At 33.3% G+C, this 20880-nt stretch overlaps 1 protein-coding gene across 2 annotated transcripts in view; it reads left to right on the top strand.

Annotated features, from left to right (window-relative positions):
• The window catches only part of alkal1 (ALK and LTK ligand 1), a 35646-nt gene that overhangs the window by 14106 nt on the left and 660 nt on the right, over positions 1–20880 (top strand). The window contains exons 3-5 of one of the 2 annotated variants that reach the window (XM_088919159.1): positions 12193–12246; positions 14641–14724; positions 16582–16657. In XM_088919159.1, coding sequence (XP_088775285.1) covers positions 12193–12246; positions 14641–14724; positions 16582–16646 — 203 coding nt within the window. In that variant the 3' untranslated portion in view covers positions 16647–16657. The remainder of the gene's footprint in view (positions 1–12192; positions 12247–14640; positions 14725–16581; positions 16658–20880) is intronic. The other variant, XM_088919160.1, reaches the window with a different exon arrangement.

Consider the following 20880-nt stretch of genomic DNA (forward strand, 5'->3'; position numbering starts at 1 on the left):
AAAAAAATGCTTGACCTGTGAGTGTGTTAAAGTAATAGAAAATATCAGAACTGATAAAAACATATTTTATATTACAATAACATTTGTTATTACAATGGATTTTGTTATTTAAGTGGTATATGCTCCATTTTATGTAATCATAATGTTATCAGCTCCATTTTTGGAACATTTATAAACAATGCAAAATAAGAAGTAACTTGGGTTAGGCTGGTAAACCATGTAAGATCCATTAATTTATCTGTTGATAAATGAACTTTTTGATATTTTGTAGTTGTATATACATTTCAATAATCAAAAGTGAAAAAAAGGAGTATAGGAAGGATACAGGGATTTGTTTGGCTCTAAATGCTCAAATGATCTGATTTTCTTCATAACTTTGAACAGTTACTCTTCCAAATGCAATTATATGTTGGCTTGTAGTATTTTTGTGGTTGATATTGAATTTATTACAGTGAAAGCATTATCCGCTGTTTTGTGGCTTGTTGCCATGTAGGATATATATATATATTGTGGCTTGCAAAAGACAGAGATAGTTGAGCATATAATGTAATTTAAATAATATAGCTAAATAGGAAGTAGAGGGAAGCCGATAATCTCCACAGACCATTGAAATGATTTCCTTTGGGAAGCTATCACTTTTAATTTATGGTTTTCTTTTCTTCATTAGCAAGCTAGCAAGGATAAGCAGTTGCTCCAGATGACAATGTGAGATCGTAGTTACTTGACTGTGCTTAAACACTTTCTTTTCACTTGAGAAATGATTTAGCACTACTTTGTTAAGGAAGGGAATAAAGTTTCTTACTTATCACAAACTGTTGCTATGTTTCTGAAAGAGTTTTCCATCATCTGTTCATGTTAATATGCACAGGGTATCTAGAATTATACCCAATTATTTCATGCCCTCCTGTTTTTTAAGAGTTTCGGTCTCATATCTTGCTATATGCCTCAGAATGTATTATGCCGTTTGAGTGGAATTGTAGTTTAATGCCACCTATTTTGACCAAAGGATCTTTTTTTTTGTTCATTTTCATTCACATTAGAGTTATTGAATTTGTTTGAAGGATGGCAGATTGTGCTACAGTAAAAAAGGTTGTGCACTTAAGTTAATTTAATGTGGAAATCTTTTAAGCCTTTGAAAGTAATACTGAAATCCACCATTCTGGAAATATTCATTTGTACTCTTAGGGGTTTATAGTAATTCATTGTGATTTTCAAAAAACATTCTGTCAATGGTTTCTCAGATCATAATTAATTACTTCTTTGTGGATAAGGTTCACACTTTAAAATTTCTAGAATCATGAATTTTTACCAGATCAACTTGCATTTCCCTGTTCCTGTTTCGTATTCTGTCATTATTCTGCTTCTGCTCCTTAGAATATAATTTTACTTTTTAATTATCCTTCATTATTCAATTTTGTTTTATGTTTTTATTTGACTTTTAGATACTATACTCATAGCATATGTATATAGGTAGGTAGAATAGTGCTAGGACAATAACTGTAATACATAAAGAAAGCAAAGAGTTTACAATCTTGGTGTTCAGAAACAAGTTAAAATTTAAAATGTGATCTTATAGTTATGTCCATGTAGAAGTTCATAACCCTGTTTTCTGAAGAACATATTTCCATAGTTATCAAAACCTTGTTCTAGGCTTTTTTTAATTTTGCTAGCATAGTGTTCATACTGCCACAATGCAATCTATCCCTGTTAGATCCTATTGAAGAGGGAAGCTGACACCCTTCATGAGAATGAGTTTTTGTCCTCTCTCAATCAAGGCTTAGACTGGTGTTAAGACACATTCTATAAACATTTTTGTTTTCAAAACATTGTTGATATTTAAATATAATAATACTGGAAATGTGAAATTTGCATTTAACACCTCTTTTAATATAAATATTAAGTTATAAATACAAAATCTTTCTATATTAGAACACTTACACATATGCAAAGTTTTATAATTGTTTATTAGAGGCAATAGGCTTTAGGAACTCATTCTTTTTTAGATGAAACTCAGGAGGGAATTAGCTGAATTTTATTCTATAGAATTCAGCACCATCACTCTTGGACAGCGCCCTTCTGTTGAAAATGAGAGGTACTACCAAAGGTATTGAGGTGTCGAGGAGAAAATTTTTAATGCGGGCAAATACTATGCTACTATACTACTGAAATTACTCATTTGTAATTTCTCACTGTGTTTATTTCAATTTATTAGATACATTTACCCAATTATTGACACAAGATTTCAAAGTCACTCAGTGCCAAAACCTTCATTGTGTTTACTTGATATTTATATTTACTCATTCTTTTGTTCTAGGCTCCTGTTCAGCATTTAATTTTTTTGTACAGGAAATATTTATGTGGTGCCATTAAAATCATTCCATAAATAATCAATGTTACATCGTTGCTCTTCACAGCTGCATACCATGTGTTTTTTATTTTGTCACAAAGACATAGTTTATGGCCATTCACAACATAGTAAGTGAGACACTTGATAATTGTGGTCAATACATTGGAGCTTGTAAGTTTCAAGGGACAGGGGCAGTATTTCCTAGTTTTTAATTATGGAGCTTTTTTACCAAAAGTAAACTTTAATAGAATATCTTGAGTATTTCTTATATTGGAATCCTGATGACTCATCCACAATTATGTGCACGAATTACTGGAAAAGCAATTTTGAAGCTGGAGAGAAGCTCATCTTAGTTCTCACTTTTAAATACCAGAGTAAACATGATGTGTAGTTACAGCTTTAAAATGGTTGCTTAATGTAATTTGTGCTGACCTTAACATAACCGAAGTCATACCTTATTATTTAGGATGTTTTGGTTACGTAAGTGCAGCGTTTTTCTGCTGCTTTGTTTTACTGACATACTGTAAGATGATGTTTGTTTTCTCAGTGCTTGATAAATTAAACACCTATGTAAAACACCTGGAAATCCTCATTAATATGTTTTGTCATATTGTTTTGACTTTTTCTGTTGCTAAAAAGTTATAGTTTGGATGTAAAAACCTCATAATAACATACTGATTACTTAACAAGATGGTTTGATTAAGCTATGTTGCTACAACTTTTCACATTTTTTTAGACTTGTTTGCTCTTTATATATTTGCTTTCTACATGCTGGATATTGAATATTAGTTATTTTGTGTGTACATTGCAACACACTAGAGTGCTGAAAACATATTTACACTAAGTCAAAACTTTGTTGGGGGGGGGGGAAACAGAATCGCTTTCCATTTTCACGTCCTTTATCTGGTTCTGTTTTCCTTTCAACAGATTTGTTCCTCAGCCAGTCCTAGTTCAAAACCTTTTACAGATCTTCTTCCAAAAGGATAGTTTGCCAAAAGCTTATTCTTCCTCAGTCCTTTCTGTACTTCTCTACCCTCCTTGTTTCTCTCCTCCTTAACAATTAAAACACATACACTGGGAGACCTTCCTGAAATACCTGAATCAAATGATTTCCACCAGGTGTGCTTAATTGTTTTACAGTACTGTACTGTATATGCACCCTGCACCTCAGAGTATCACAATGTTTTCTAGATTTAGTAGGTCATTAGACCATGATTGAAGACTCACTTAAGCTATCCAAATGCAGAGCGGAGTCCGTAGTCAATGTGATTCAACACTGAACTGTATATAAAACGCATCATACATTTACTTCAAAATCTGTGAAAACTTCAGTATGATCAAGGAGTGTACAATGCATGGTTTGTACACCTGTAAATGCAGTATTTATTGCTGTGCATCTTTTTGGATGCAATTCCAACAATTAAGTGAATTTACAACTATTTTGCACTTGATTTTGATATCCTCAAAGGCCATAGGATTGCTGACTGAAATACCTGCTTTACTGTCTTGCTTCATTATTCTCAGTGAAACAAAACTGGTCTATTTCAAAAGACTATATACAAGCTACTGTATATTCAGCTGTAAAGTAACACAGGTCAGCATCACATTTCTAGCATAATATACATCATGTATTTTAAAATGGTTGATGAAGCCATACATCTTTTAAAAAGGGTTTTTTTTCTATAAAATGCCCAACTGGTTAATAATTTTACAAGTATTTAATATTAAGAATATGAACAAATTTTAATTCTGATCAATCAAATTTTGAGTAGAACAATTTGCTATTTCGTGGTTCTGTTATAATCAGTAGATTGCACACCCAGCTCCTGTTAGCTAATATGTACAGTAACTTCATGTTGAATATACTTAAAATGTTTTCATTTATCATTCTCCCAAGTAACTCCTGATTATGCTGCAGATCCCCTCTTGGATTTAAGCAGCAGAGAATACCCATGATCCTTCTACCTTAAGGCTAAAATTAGTCCGTCTGGGGAATTATGGATCTGACAGTGATAAGCATTATAAGCACAGTCTAAAATAAATCTTCATAATCTATCTGTTACCAGCAGAATGCTTGATGCACCTTGCTCTTGCTTGTGTTACTGTATGTTGCCTGTATTGTCATCTAAGAGTTGCATTAATACAAAATAGCAAGAAAGTCTTTATCCCAAAAAAGAAAAAACTCAACATGTTTAACATTTATGACAGCCAAAAATCTCCTAGAATACATCCCAGTTGATTGTTTGGTTAGATGTATTGGTTAAATCAACCAAGACAAATTGCAAATCCACATGTTGTGCAACGTATGTCTCCTCTATTTGCCTTATAATGAAACTCATGTTTTGATTCACTATTGATCCCATGTACATCCTGTAATCCAACAGGATGACTTTGTGAATTCTCCTGAGTATTTATAACATCTGAATCAAGTCTTCTCTGTTCAAGGTTAAATAGTTTCTGTTCTTTTCTGTTTTCTGTGTAAAAGTAGGACATTTTTTTCAAGTCCTGGAATGCACCTTGATTCTTTGGACGGATTCATAATCATACATTTTTGTCATATCAGTGAAGTAGGTTTGTGATAAAAAATAAAATGGAGGTAAGAGCAGAAATATTACTAATAAGACCCAAAATGACAATATATGGTAAGTTGCTTTTCATTTGCCAAATGCAACCTATCTTCAGTTTCAGTTCCAAATTATCAATATTTGTTTTCCTTTGGGTTGTGTTTCACTGTACATTCAGAATATGTCTATTGGGTTGACTTTGCTAAGGCCTTTGAGGATTTTAAATACTTGAATCAAATCCATCACAGTCTTCCCTGTTATGTTCTTTTAGCCTTTCAGAGTAGGATGTTTCTTCAGGTCCAGGAATGTAGCTGTTTGCTCTTGTCTGGATAGAGTCCGGATCAGCAATATCTTTTTGAAAAGCGGTGAATAAAATTGCTTTTAACTAAATCATAACATTCTGTTTGCGTTTATATTGCATCCCCAAATTGTCTAGATCAGAGGTTCCCAATTCTGGTCCTGGAGACTTACACATCAGCCAATGTCTCAGTTATACTGTATAACTGAATCTTTAATTAACCTAATGATAGGGTTAATCTGTAATCTTTAATAGGGCATCATGGTGGTGCAGTAGTGAGCATTTCTGCCTGACAGTGCTGGGACCCTAGGTTCAATTCTGGACCTGGGGTGCTGTCCTCGTGGAGTTTGTATGTTCTGACCTGTGTGTAACGAACAGTTCTTTCTGGACCCTATGCGGACGACACAATCCAGAATCGTGAGGAAACACTAGGAAAAAGTCATGCAGGAATACGGGGATGAAAACAGGGGGGCGTGTCCAAAGTGCGCTGGTGCACGGGGGAGGTGTGGCCGAGGCAAACAATCCAAAAGTAATCCAGAAGGGGAATCCAAAAAAACACAAGAATAAGTCCATAGCCATCCAACATGGAGTTAAAACATGAACCGGGTCGGAACCGGTGGACAGGGAACGGGAACAGAGATTAAAACCTTAACGGGACCAGGCGCTTCCAGGTCCCGGACTCGCATGGTGCGGAAACCAGATGCAGAGCCAGGATGAACATCAGCGCCTGGCTTTTAAGGTGGGCTGGGAACAGGGGTCAGGTGCACAGAATCAAATCCAAAGTGAAAGAGCCGGAGCGCCCTTAAGGAGGAGGGACTACAATCGTGACACTGTGTTTGTGTGGGTTGCATGGTTGCTTCAGTTTCCTCCCCCAGTTCAAAGACATACTGGTAGGTTAATTGGCTTCTGGGAAAACTGGCCCTGACGTGAGAATGTGCTTGTCTGTGTCTGTGTCAGTTGATGGACTGGCATCCTCTCTAAGATGTACTGTATCCTGCCTTGTGCCTGCTGCTTGTTGGGATAGGCTCTTGCTCCCTTGCAACCTTGGATTGGAAAAAGCGGCTGGAAAATGGATGGATGAATTCTTTCATTGTTTCAGGTCATCCGCATTATGGAGTTTTCCAATTAAATAGTGTGTTTATTTAGTCATTTTAAAATTTCCACTTCAGTTAAAATATTTTTATTTATTTATACTGGGTGCAACTAAGCAAAGAGCTCGTGTGGAACAAAAATCAGCAGGTATATGAATTTCCAAGACCCAGATTGGCAAACTCTGTTATAGAAAATGTAAATGATGTGCCAACATAAACACCGGTCTTTTCCACAAGTAGCTTCTTCAACCTTATTCTGTGTTTTTGTTTCCTACCAGCATATAGTGATCTGCACTTGCCATAAACATCACTTGCCTGGTGTTGGCCCAGTCTATATCTTTTTGAATTGCTTTTGCAGTTTCTACAGTGTGTGCCAATCCACCTGTTTTGGTATTCCAACTAAATTTCTTTCATAGCTTTACAACATGCAGTATTTAGATATAATTTAGGAAGAGCAATGCAGATCATTGTGGTATTTAAATAATTATGCCATCCCAATTCCAACATTGACCTCTTATCCTCAATCTATTTTGCAATACTCTTATTCATCCTTATTAATATAGCTAATATGTGAAACTTTAGTGAGGTTAAATATTTAAAACGGATGCTGATTTTCAAGGCTTTAGCCTACATCACAGCAGGTGATAACCATGGATTTTACCTAGATATACATCTTGGTCTTATTTTTAAGATACAAAATTACATTTTATATAAATAGCAAAAAGGGGCTTGTTTGATAGCACCACTAAAGATGTTTCTGACAAGATCTTCAGGACTTTTTCCTCTGTTATCCACAGGTGATCCACAGGGACAGTGTAATGCAGTGGTCTACTGGTGATCCACAGGGACTATGAAGTGATCTACAGGTGGGCCACAGATCAAATGTTATATAGTGGTCCTTAGGTTATCCATGGGTAACAAAAATGGAAATTTGTATCCCTAACTAAATACCTAATGTGCATGAAACAATGGAGTTTAATAAATTGTACACTTAACCTGTGGATAACCATCTGTTGATAACTTGGAGTGTACTTTGGATCATTGCTATTAGGGCTAATAAGTATTTCTTTTAGATAGGTAAAAGTATATGTATTGCACATGAAGCACATTTAGAAAAATAAAATAAAGAGCAGGAATATTTTCCTGGTTTTGAATATGTTTGGATCATGTATTGCCGCTGAAAACATTTTGATCCCGTTTCGTTAATTTAAGCAGAATTAAGCAATAACTCCAAAACAGTTTTGTTTTGTCATTTATTTATTCATCATGTTCAATATATTCAAAAGGAGCTGGTTCTAAAAGGATCTTGCATTGTAAGTACCAGACTTGATCTGCATTTGGATTTTTTCTATTTCATTCTACAAGTTTTCAATACTTTTAATACAAATTTTCTGTGAAGCCTTAAAAAGCCAGCTATGGATAGCTGACTAGTCAGACATCAGCAATTAAAATTTTCATTTAAGGTTGAATAATAAAATAATGAAATGTGTTAGTTGTGATGTGGATAAAAATGAAAAAATATGGGTCAAAGTTTAAGGAAGTTAGAGAAAATAAAACATCCTTATGTTTATTTAAATCCATTTGTGAGTTTAAACTAAGTTGTACACCACACTAGTCTTGTTGGTAACTAGATAGTCAGACTTTTTAGTCCTTCAGTCATTTTGTCTTTATAGTTAGAAGAGGAATAAGCATCCATATTTGATTGTTTTGTCTCTTCCATTGACAGGCCTCTACCTGTTGTAGTTCTTTCTGTACATGCATCTATGTGTATGTGCTAGTATGAAAACACTTCCACGTTATGGTGGCAGTTAAGAGCAGCAATAAATCATGTGTATGACTATAGATTATCTCTTTGTCCACTAAATTGGCTCTTTGTTCAAATAAAATACTACAGGAGACTGTAGTCTTAAGACTTCTGCTTTGTCTAAAGACTTGTCATTTGTCTATTGCATCACGTATGGTAGTGTCATAAATATAAATGTTTTTTAGTTTAATTCTCAAGGCCTTCAACCTTAATTTAGAAGTACCCTGTAAGTAGTTTAGGTCCTGTGAAGATTTTGTGGAGGGTTTCAATACATTAAGCCAATTTTAAACTATGTTATTCCCTTCAAACCAAATTTGCCTCAAAGAACCTGGTATTGATGGTGTGAAGGTATAGGGTTACTAATCACAACAGTTTCAATTAAAATTCATGTCTGATTTGCTGTAAAAGGTAATTATTTATTATTAAATAACTCAAAAAGGAAAGAAAGAATGTATAAAATAACTGATTTTGTTTACTTTCTGACCATCCAATTACTAGCCTTTTTATTCAGTACAGGGATGTGGCAGAGCCAGTGCCCATCCCAGCAAATAGGATACACCCTGGAACTGAAGTTAGTTGATCACAGGGACACACAGTCTCAAACATGTAGACACACACTCAAAGGGGAGCCAGTTTTCCCAAAAACCAATTAACCTGCCAGTATGTCTTCAGACTGTGGGGGAAAACCAGGGCATTCGGAGGAAACCCACATTACAAAGGGAGAACATGCAAACTCCACGCAGATAGCACCCCGGGAATCGAATCCAGGGCCCCAGCACTGCAAGACACCAATGCTAATTTCTCTCTGGTCCTTCCTTTGGTTTCTACAGAGTATTTTGGTTTATGTATTATCGCCCTTGGCAGCCTCCAAGGATCGGTAACCATTTAATTAATTAGTATATGCATGATTGGTGAGTAAGAGTGAATTAGCATATCTAAAGCTACCTATTTGGACTCATTTTGAGCAGTTTCATTTGTACAGTTTATTCCAGCAGAGGCATAGCTATATTCAAGAAGCCTTTATCACATTAATATTTAATCTCCGAAGTTACTGTGTGTTTATGTGTATGTATGTTTCTGCCAAGTTGTACTATTTCAACTTGTGTGCACATAACCATTAATTTTTTTTTTATCTGTACCATGCAAAGGGAAATTCCATTTAATCACAGCCTGTGGCATTTGGTTTGTGCATTTGGTGGGCAGTGACACCTTATTTGAATTATCTATTGCTTTCATTTGTGTCTTTTTATTAATAAGAAATACAATAGAAATAAAAAGACTACGATATAGGAAGTATACAAGTATTTTAGTATAGAATAATGGGATTCATAATACATTTATTATTAAAGCCTTCTATAAGAATTTCTAAATTAATTAGAAAAAATGAATTTATTGGTGTGTGGCTGTTATGGTAGTTAATAGCATACTTTCACAGTACTTTGTCCATGCAGTATTGGTATTAAAACTTATATCCTTATGCTATTTAACTGTAAAAATTAAGTAATAACTATACTGCAGGTATGCTCTTGAAACGCTATACTAGATAGATAAGACTTTATTGATCCCAAAGGGAAATTGATGAACTGTACTATGCTCTTGAAGGCCTTTGAAATGACATTGAATACTATGATGAACATTACAGAAACATAATGTCATTCCATTTAGAATAATATGTTCTCTGCAAATTCTATTTCTATTTATTGAAAATAGATTTTTCAGTATTTTTCCAGCTTCATATCAATAACCAAAAACATATTGTATGGAAACAACAGAGATAAACTAGGAGACTATTTGCAAAATAATGGCATTTTTTTTAGAAACAAGTTGACATGGATTTAGAAGGGAAGGTCTTGTTTAGTCAATCTGTTAACTAGTTAAGTAGAATTAGAAACCTGTACTTAATGTACTATAATTCCTTGAACAAACAACAGGAATGTATTTATATTTCTAGCACTTTTCTGATCAAGTTTCGCATTAGCTGATACTCAACTGGAAAACCATGGGAATCCAAAATAATGTACATGGATCAAGGACTTAACGAACAGGAAATGGTGCATCATCTTAAGGCAGTGGTTCTCAAACTTTTTGGACCAAGTTCACTACATTAATCAGGGCGACAAAACTGTCATTGATTAATTTGTTCAATAACTGAAATGATTTAAGTAAAAAATGTAAATAAATTAGTGAGTCATGTTTATATACAGCAAGAAAATTGTAAAAAATAAATTTTGTCAGTTTATGTTTTGTTTGTTACTTTACATGCAGTTGTCACCGGAAAGATACAGTATGATTTAACCTTGGCTTAGGAGAACAAGACATGGGCCCACATGTAATGCTGTCTGATCCTTTATTATCTTTTCCTTCAAACACAGTGTGAGGGGGCATGTGTGAAGATACAGTATTTGGAGATTATTCATACATAGGGCAGATACACGCACTAAGCAAAAACATATGGAGGAACTGGATCTAAAAAATGGTAAACATTTTATGAGTTTTTCAATGGGTCATGTGGAATTTGTCAGATTATTTCCTGGCAGATCTCTGGTTTGCTTACCTAACACATTGCTGAGTGAAACTGATGTCAGGCTTATGTTGGTCGTGGAAGATTAGGGAATAAATATACTGTATTGATTTACGATTTACAACATATGCATAGCTGGTTTGTACTGTTCATCCAAGCCAAATCCCTGAACCCTAATATTAGTTCTGTCTTATTGTATTACAATACTGTTAACTGTATAACATTTCTTAAACAATTAATGCAGTGTATTATCAGCATAACCCCTCCCAGCTACCACCCCCACCAAAAATCCCGTATACAGTGTTGCTCTTAATTCAGTTTTCAAAATTTAATTTTCTCCTCCTTTGAGCCATATCTTATATAGAAATTTGGAAAGTTTGTTGGAGGTTGTATGAATATATACAGTATATAGAAGGATGTTTATAAGGAATAGAAGATGTGTATAGCTTCTTATCACCACAGTTCCAGTCGGTGTGAAGCCTGTGGGATTATACCATACTTATCTTAGCTGTCTCGTTGTGAAGGGGATAGATCTCTGAATAATGCCAAGTACTGGACTAGAGAAGGAGTTTGAATTATGTACTAAGTACTATGAAAGTTTCTTAGATCCTTAGAAATAATAATTTTATTGGTTATGGCATATCTTCAAAGGGGTCACACTGGCTATATTTAATTTCAATACAGTATGCTGTAGTAATTCCATTATAGAAATTTCAAATACATTTTATAATGGAATACTCCTAGAATATTTTAAGTCCAACCAACTAAAATATTCTAGTGGTTTAATGTGATGGGGATAAATAATCAAATCCTTTTTGCAGTGTACAGTGATGGAATACTTTGTGTGACCTATTTTGGATCAGTTCTTAAATATTGCTAGCAAATCTAAAACATAAAGCGACAGTAGTCTTTAAATTGTAAATAAAAAGCAATTTTGCTTTGACATTCCTTTGATATTTTATTTATGTCTTAATCAGGCATTTTCTACAAACCTTATAAGCTTTGTAACATATTTAAACATTTAAACTGTTGTTTAAGTCTGCAGGTACAACAATAAATTATTATTGTTACTGTATTATTATTATTATTATTATTACTGTATAACTATTACTATTATTATTATTATCCTGTATTTATTTACCAAGTGAGAAATCAACCCAATAATTTATCTCTCCTACACTCTGATCTGATCTGCAAGGTCCACATCAAATTTGGAATTAATAAGAAAGGGTCATTTGCTTACATTATTTTTCTCTGACTAAAGTAAGTTCAGTCCCCTTATTCTTTGTGACATAAGCGGTTGTGACATAAAATTTACTACTCTTTTATTTTGTTCGCAATATGTTTGGGAGTGGGAGAAATTTGTGAAGAAATCAAGAAAGATTGACATTTTTCTGTTGTTGAAAAAAATCTTTTCAAACAAAACTTTATTTGAAGTAATATTGGTTTCAGCTATATCTTAGTAGTTTTTGTTTATGTATCCTCTGCTGACCTATTAGTTTTACCATAATAATATATTATATAGTCTTTTGTAAAGCTTATCTGATCTTGTTTTTGGTTTTAACAGAAATCGTCCCAAGAGATGTTAACCTGAAAGACAAGTTTATAAAACATTTCACAGGTAAGATACAAAGTCACCCTGTGACAGAAATTTGTATTTGTGCTTTTCCCAGATGTCAATTTAATATACATATTAATATTCTAGTAATCTAGAAATTATTATTCTATTTTATGCCTGGAGTACATATACTGTAGTGGTACATTCAACTTCTTTTCTATTTCAAAAAATAAAAAAATGCCTCATTATAGAGACCAAAGGAAACCAATTATTAAATGGCTACTTTCTTTTGATGACAAACTATTATTTTAAAAATGCCACAGATGTGATTCACTTCATTGTTATTACATATAACATTCATAACATAGCCAATGGGTATGTCAGGTGCTCCTTATTTCAGTATATTGCAAGTGGTACAAGATGTAATAAACCATAAATAGATAGTAGTTAAAATATAATTTTTAGAATTCCTTCTAGCATGTTCTTTTTTTACTCAGTGGTATGTTAAATAATGTTATACTGTAACTCAGAAAACAAATACAGAATTTGGATGAAAACATTTGTACACTTTATTTCATCAATTAAAAATAATTCCTGAAAGGTTTATATAAAGGTATAGGATTATTTGAAGTAATTTACTGTTTGGAACAACTGGAATGTGCACTGCTTTAATAGAAAGAGATTTTATCTTTGTGATGAGGTGCAATAATTCCATGCTTTGCTCCTAATAAATACGTTACACAGAAAAGAAAGGCTCACTATATGTGGAATAGCAAGTCCAAGTCTTTATTAGACAGTTTCATGTTTTCATTTGTCTACCGTGATTCATTCACCAATATGTTACACCTAGAAAATAACACTGGAATGTTAGTTTCTAATCTCTCTTCTTAAAAATAAAAGTTTTTACCGCAAATATATGGTTATAATGAAAAGGAATGAATCATATTTTACTAAATGATTTACTAAAAAACTAAATTTCACTAAAAGACTATATATAGTGCCTTGCAAAAGCATTTAGACCCTTTCTTGGTGTCCAATTTTGTGATATTACAAACACATTTTTTAAACTTAACATTTTATTCGTAACCTGGATGCTCAAACATGAAGGCTTCTTAGCATGAGATAAATCATTGTAAATGTCAGCAAAAACTAGAAAAGTAAAATATTTTAATTGCATAAGTGTTCACACTTGTGAACTCAATATTTAGTAGAGGCACACTTGGGTCAGTGTCTTGGCACTTTCCATGCTGGATCAGTGCAATTTTTGCACACTCTTGTTGGCAAATTTGCTTTCTCAATTTGCTTTGATCACTTTAGGATTTTCAAGTCAGCATATTGACTAGCCCACTCAAGGACAGTCACTTTCTAATTCTTAAACCACTTCAGTTTAGCTTTGGCTTTTGAATCATTGTGCTTTGGAACATTACCCTGCTCAAAGGTGAATCTTTGTCCCAGTTCTAGATCTGAAGCAGGTTTTCCTCCAAGACTTGCCAGTAGATTTCTCCATATATGCCATTTATGTTCTCATCAGTCTTGACAAGCTTTCCACTCCCTGCTGATGAGAAACAGAACTAATGCCAAGGGTTGCCAGCACTATGCTTGACAGTAGGAATGGTGATAAATGAGTGAGGCACCTTTGCTGGGTTTGCATCAAATGTAACACTTCATATTTATACCACAAGTTATGATTTTATCTTGGGGTTTAAGATCTTTTCTTTTCCATACAAGCCTCCTTTGTTAGGTGACAAGGATGTTGTTTATCCATACACATTTTCTCCCAGCTGAGCCACTGATTTCTGTAACTCTTTTAAAGTTGCTCTGAGCTTCACATTGACATTCCTAACCAGTTTCCATCTTGCCTGCCTACTCAGTTTGGAAAAGCAGCCTGATCTATGCTGCGTATGGATGCCTTCCACTCCTTAATGATCCACTTGCTTGAAGAAATATCATGGGTCTTTGAAATATTTGTTTACCCTTCTCCAAATCTGTGAATTTATACAACTTAATCCATGAGCTATGTTGAAGGCTGATTGATCTTCTTGGTTGACTCATTCCTGGAAATGTACTGTCTGACTGAGAGACCTTACAGAGACAGGTGTATTTATCCTGAAAAAATTGAAAAAATTTTACTGTACACAGGCAAACACTTTTCAATGAACAGTGTGGCTCATTAATATAATATTGTACACCTATATTATTTTTTGTTGCAGCAGTTTATGACCTTTCCATAACTTTTCCTTTCATATTTATTATTTGTTTACTTCTTTATTTTTGTTTTTGCTTAAAATGTGTGGGATAGGTTGCAGCTTAAAAGTAACATAGTTTGAAAACTGTGCAGTTGTATGAATATTTGTGCAAGGTATTGCAGCTACAGTTAAAAAATAATGCATGTTGAAATTAAATATTGTTTTTATAATGAGTACATAATGAGTGCTTTTACTTTGCTTTGTTTTCAAGCAGGACCAGTCAAGTTCTCATCTGAATGCAGGACACATTTTCATAGACTTTACCACAACACAAGGGACTGTTCCACACCAGCATGTATGTATACAGTTTACTGTGATACAACATCTTTCTAGCAATCCAGTATGAACATAAATTCATTTAATAGTTTTGTGGCTGTCTTGTTTATATGTTTACGTTTAGGTCATGCTCATTTTAAATAAAAATCAATAAGGATAGTATTTAGATGCTGTATATCTTTTTAATAAGTGTGCAACGTTTATGTATACAAGTATCTCTGACTTGAAAGTACATAATATGAATTATGCCATGCTGAAAAGAGAAGAAAGAAAATACAACATTTCGGCCATGGAACCTTCTTCAGGTGTGGCACCTGAAGAAGGCTCCACGGCCAAAACGTTGTGTTTTCTTTCTTCTATTTTAGGCATGGAATAAACCTATTACTTGTTCTTTTGCAGCCTATGCATGCTGACACAGCTACCCACCTGAACTAATATGAATTATTACATACATTTTACATGTTGCAGCTAATTCTCAAGCTTGTTTTTTTAATTTTTTCTTTCAATCTGTTATGTTATTTGAATATTCTGTACATCAGTGAGGAATTCTATCCACTTACTTGAACTATTGTAGAAATATGTGTGTCCTGATGGATTGTCTTTTCCATTTCTGCTTAGATATATACATTCTGATGGTTTTCATGGCTCATTAAATACTTTTTTTAATAAACTGTAGAGTTAATTAGTAACTTATAGAGTATCTCTTTTGATTTTAGATTAGAATTCTTGAGTATTGTTCCACATAATAAAAACTCCAACAACAAAATACAAAGGTTTTGCATGGTTTACAAAGACATTTGTCTTAACCAATACACTTCAGCACAGCACATTACTACTCACTACACATTAGTTGGTAGTTGACTGTCATTGTGTAGCTCCATTCTTCTGCAATAATAATACTATAATAACACTGTGAATATTTAGTACTTTGAATGAGTTATCCACCATCATAATCATAAGAGTTCCATATGATTCTAAGAAGCAGTAGATTGAAACAAAAAAAAACATTTTCTTGCACATTAATTTTCACATTCACGACTCTTTAAACATCTGTCTCTTCATTCCTATAACAAGGTGCCTTGTTTTGCAATTAATGGCTATATACAAATTGAATCAAAAACCTAAACTGTTTGTGCTTCCCCAAGACTAGGCCTTATAAATACTGGGATAAGTGAGTTGATGATACTGATACTACAGTTATCCTTTCAAGGAAATATAATATATGGTTTTGTCAGAGGATCTTATTCTTAGTCATGTTTTGTCTCCGGGGATCCAATTCATTATTTCTTTTCTCCTAAAAAAATTATCCAATTCTTCTTATTATGTGTGCAGTCTGTTACTGTTTTTTTACTAAACTCTCAAGAACAATTGTTTTATGTATTTGCAATACTAATTAGCAAAAATAGCCAAATGAAATTGCTGTGCATTATGCATACTCAAACTCATTGAAAGTTTGAAAGCTTCTGTCTCTATCAAAGCTATTACCTTGTCTTTACACTATACAAAACAATTGTAATTAAATAAAATATAAATTAGTAATTAAAATAGTAATTAGCAAATACAAAAGTTACATATCAGCCAAGCTTTAACACGTGAAAAGTAAAATCAGATGAGTTAGTTATATTTAAGGGGTCCTGGAAAAGTGGATGGTAAAACTTGTAAGTTTGTATCAGGTCAGCAGATATGATCTTTGGCTAGTAAAATATATTTTTGTGCTACATAGACTAATGGAATAATAGTATTACAGGAACTATAATCCCCCTTTCTGTGATAGGGTATAGGTTATTTTGTCTTTAAGCTTTAAAACACAAATATTTTTTCTGTATTGCAGCCTGAAAACTGAAACCACTGTGTCATAACATTTTTTTTTTAACAGATTACAAAAGATGTGCAAGATTACTAACAAGGCTAGCAATGAGTCCACTCTGCACACAGTCCTAGAGGTCTGCCCTGTAAGTATTTCTAATTACTAGGATGTGATTGAATCCTAGGATAGGGGTTAATAAGAAAACACAAAGTTATCTAAAATCCTTGCTGTGTGAAAGCAACTTTGCTTTCTTTGCATAATTTTGTTCACAGTAAAATCTGATGTTGTGTCAATCACCTTTGTAACCATAGATAGACTCAGATTAATATTATTATTAGTAGTAGTACTAGTATTTATATTAATATTAATATTTTACATCTAATGATTTCAGAGATTTGCAGGAACTTTTGCAGGTAACTCGTCCTTTTACCTTTTGCAGGTAACTTTTGCAAGTAACCATTTCTTTGATTTTATACTAAATACCCTGATGAAATTAAACTATTTTGTTTTTCAGAAAAAAAAGAAAAACTGTTAAAATCCCCATTGAGACTATTGGTATACTATGCAGTTTGACAAATGCCCATAATTAGGCAAAAATAACTTTTCTAGTGCCCAGTGCCAAGCAGGCAATTTTCCAAAAGTAGCTTTTTTATCTAAATGTTGTAAAGTATTTTCAGGGATATATTACATTTATCTGGTATGAATTAAAATAACTTGATAATTCATTATTTTTTTACCTCCAATTACAGATTCATTTTAAATATATTAAAATTATTGTATAAAGTCATACGAAGAATGTGTTACTGTACTTACCTTCTAAATCTGCCAGTGATTAACTCATATGCTCATATAACCTAAGGGAGTGGCAGGGATGTGTGTGTGGGGGGTCACAACTGACATCAACATGTTTTTGAGTAGCCAAAAACTTTCTAACTTTGTCATGCACTGAAGACAAGCAGATATGTGCAATGCTAGGACATTTGTCAGATTTTTCTGACCTAATGTGGTGTAAAACCGTTCACAAGACAGAAGTTAAGACTAAGGAGACTTAAATCCATTGTATTTTAAATAATTTACGTCAGTTTTTTTTTTAAAAAATAGAATACTTGGACTGTATAGATTTATGTGTTTAATTCTGTCATCTCAGAATATCCAATGTGATGGCTCTTCAAAAGGAAATAGGGGTACTGGAACATCAAGGATCTTAAAACTCTTTTAAAAGATTTTGATAATGAAAAATATAGTGTTTCATAACAATAAGTATTATGAAATAAGTAAAAGTATTAGTGTTACAGTTTATTTGAAATGTATAACTCTTCAGAATTCAGATATTACTGGCATTCAACTATGGTTCATACATCTTAATCAATGGCCAGTGTGTTTAAACTAGAAAGGTTACAAATGAGAGGAGACCATTCAGCCCTTTGGTTAGTAGTTAATTAACCAAGGATCTCATCCAGAGAAGACGCTAGGGTACTGGCTTCTACAACATAGCGTTGTAATGTTGCTTGTTCCACACTCCCAGACCACTGTGGTAAAGAAGTTGCCTTCTGTTCATGATTTTACATGCACTTACACATGCAGTATTTTCCATTTGTGCACTCTGATTCATGTTTCGCTGCATCAAACATTCAACCTGCCAATAACAGTTTTTATTAATTCCCTACAAACTGCATTTTAAGTAATTACAAATAGCCCTTTCTGTTAAATTTTAATATCCAAAATAAGATTATACTTATTATATATATGAAATCTTATTTATGCATTTGGAATGTTCTTTGGAAGGTCCAATTTCTTTGACACTGGGAAATCATATTTGAATGCTAGATGCAGAATGTAGTTATTACCTCTGTGTACTATTACATTTAATTGCTATTGTTCAGGACCTACAATATATCAAATCTAGTTGGAAGACTATTAAATGATTCTAAAAAGTAATGAGAAAGTTGAACTAAGTTTTTTGTTCTCTGAAACAATCAATCATTACAAGATGTAATATCTGAAGTTGAAAAATGGCTCACTTGAAATAGGAGTAATATGAACAAAATGAGTAATATGTCAGCAAACTTTTTTTCGCAACATATTCCTTGGTCCGAAACTACATCGGGAATTCATGCAGTACATGCTTGGCTTATCCCTATATCTATCTTAAGACTGGTAGGAACTCAAATAAAAGGATATTGTATGAGACACAAATGCATAATATACTGTATACTACATTACCAGGCAAATATGATGTAATTGGAATCACAGAAACCTGGCTACAAATAAGCAATACAACAATATTGGATGCACTGTATTCCAGAGAGAAATGAAAGATGGATGAGGGTAGGTTAAGAACTACCATCAAAAGGAGCATTCAGACACAGGAACATGACCTAGATGAATGAAAGTTCTCTCTGATCTATATAGGTCAGACTTATAATAACATTTAAAAGTCTACTGTCAGGAGAATGCTACAGACCACCTTTTTCTTATATTAATTATAATTTAGCATTGTATAATGAAATGTACATAGGAAGGAAGGAATTTTACAGTAAGAAATGGCTAAATTAGATCCTTGGATTTATAAGATACTTTTAACTAAACAAGCAAATGGCCAATTTGCATTTCTAACCTTTATCTATTAACCTTTGTTACATAGCCTTTTCACACACCTGAGGATAACATGAGAAATGTGTGACCTCTTATATATGGTACAAAATGAGTACTTAGGAGATTTCTTGGGAAATTGTGATGTGTGCCCACATTAAAAACACACATGTACACCAGTTTTATTCATACTGTAGCAACGCTGTGGCTCAGTAAAAGCACAAAAACTAAAACATGATGTGGGAATTTTGCTGACAGAGATGACTAAACTTGAAGTCACTATCCAGACTGTTCAGAGTCCATTCATCCACCTACTACAAACCTTCAGGAAGCATTTGTTATCAACTCAGATCCAGTCAACTAAGTGTAATGACTCAATAACAGGACTGGGAGTTGAAGGGATCAACTTAAATATAGCAACAGCTATGTCTTCCAATACATTTTGGTTATAAGGAAGCCTTATAAACCAGATTACAATGATCAGGCCTCTCTTATGACCTCTGTTATGATATAATCATTCAGTGTTACCTGGCTGCACAACTGCATTGTGCACAACAATATTGTTAACTGATCTATGGATACTGGCCAAGACAGTGTTTTGTAATGATATCTAATGTATAATTAATCATAATTCCATGTCTCATTGGACGATGATGAATGTACTGTATGACAGAGTATGATGTCTTACTCCACAGTGAGATGTCCTCTTCTTTCATTTTGCCTAAGTGGCGGGAGTGGATGTCTCCAAATAACTGAGAGATATAGTTTTATTCTTAGAATCAATATTGATAAATGATTTAAGAGCCTGAACTGTTAAATTGCTTGAAATGTACGAATCCAGCATCTAGGATTCATTTGGGTTAATCCAGCACATGAGTTAACTAAGTGATACCTCAGACTGCAAGCTGATTTATGTAATGGTAATGTCTATGTTACCATTGGAATTCTTTATATTGGTAAAATTTTCAGATTAAGCATTTCGGTGCATTTTATTGTTCTCTGATTTTCTATTATCTTATTTCATGTATGATGATTGATGCATTAACATTAAGACACATTAAGTCTCTAAGAGATACATGAAGGCTTAATGTAATTAAAATAAACTTTCTTCAAAATAAAGAAGTAAATATTTGAAATAATGAGTCAAAAGTAACATTAGAACACCATTGTGTGGTGCTTGTAATATACAGTATAATGCAACTAAAGTACAAATTAAAGTTGCGAGGAAGGCAAGTGTCTGTTACTGATAAGTGAACAGGAGAATATTTTGACATTTGTAAGGCAATTCTTAATTGTTCTCTGTGGATTTCTGAAACAGTTGCTAAGGATTTGTGTTGTTAATAAATGAAATTATTATTCTACAATGAAATGCCCTGTGTAGATAATAGGGAAAAATGTAAATAAAGGATCTAAAGTTCATAGGTTTTTTTTCTAATTTAGTCTATTTTAAATACATTAATATAGACATATATTAATTTGGAATAGGTGAGTAAACAGGCATAGTGCAAGTCTGTCTAGAATATTAACTCAGAGAAAAGGCAACAAAAGAGCATAAAATGTTACAAGAACATAAAAGACTACAAGCGATAAAGACTGAATGACTGCAAGTAATAATCTCTGTCATCTGCTAACAGAACCAAATCTTGACTGCCTACTGTCCCTTTTCTCCAAAAGACTGGTCATGTGATCTTGGGCCATTTAATATTGGAGTACACATAAAGAAACTTGTCCCCCCCCTGCATAACCATATCTAACATAAACATTTTTTTTCTCAGA

Source organism: Atractosteus spatula, chromosome 6 (genome assembly GCF_055471065.1).
Source record: "Atractosteus spatula isolate fAtrSpa1 chromosome 6, fAtrSpa1.hap1, whole genome shotgun sequence".
Classification (NCBI taxonomy): domain Eukaryota; kingdom Metazoa; phylum Chordata; class Actinopteri; order Semionotiformes; family Lepisosteidae; genus Atractosteus; species Atractosteus spatula.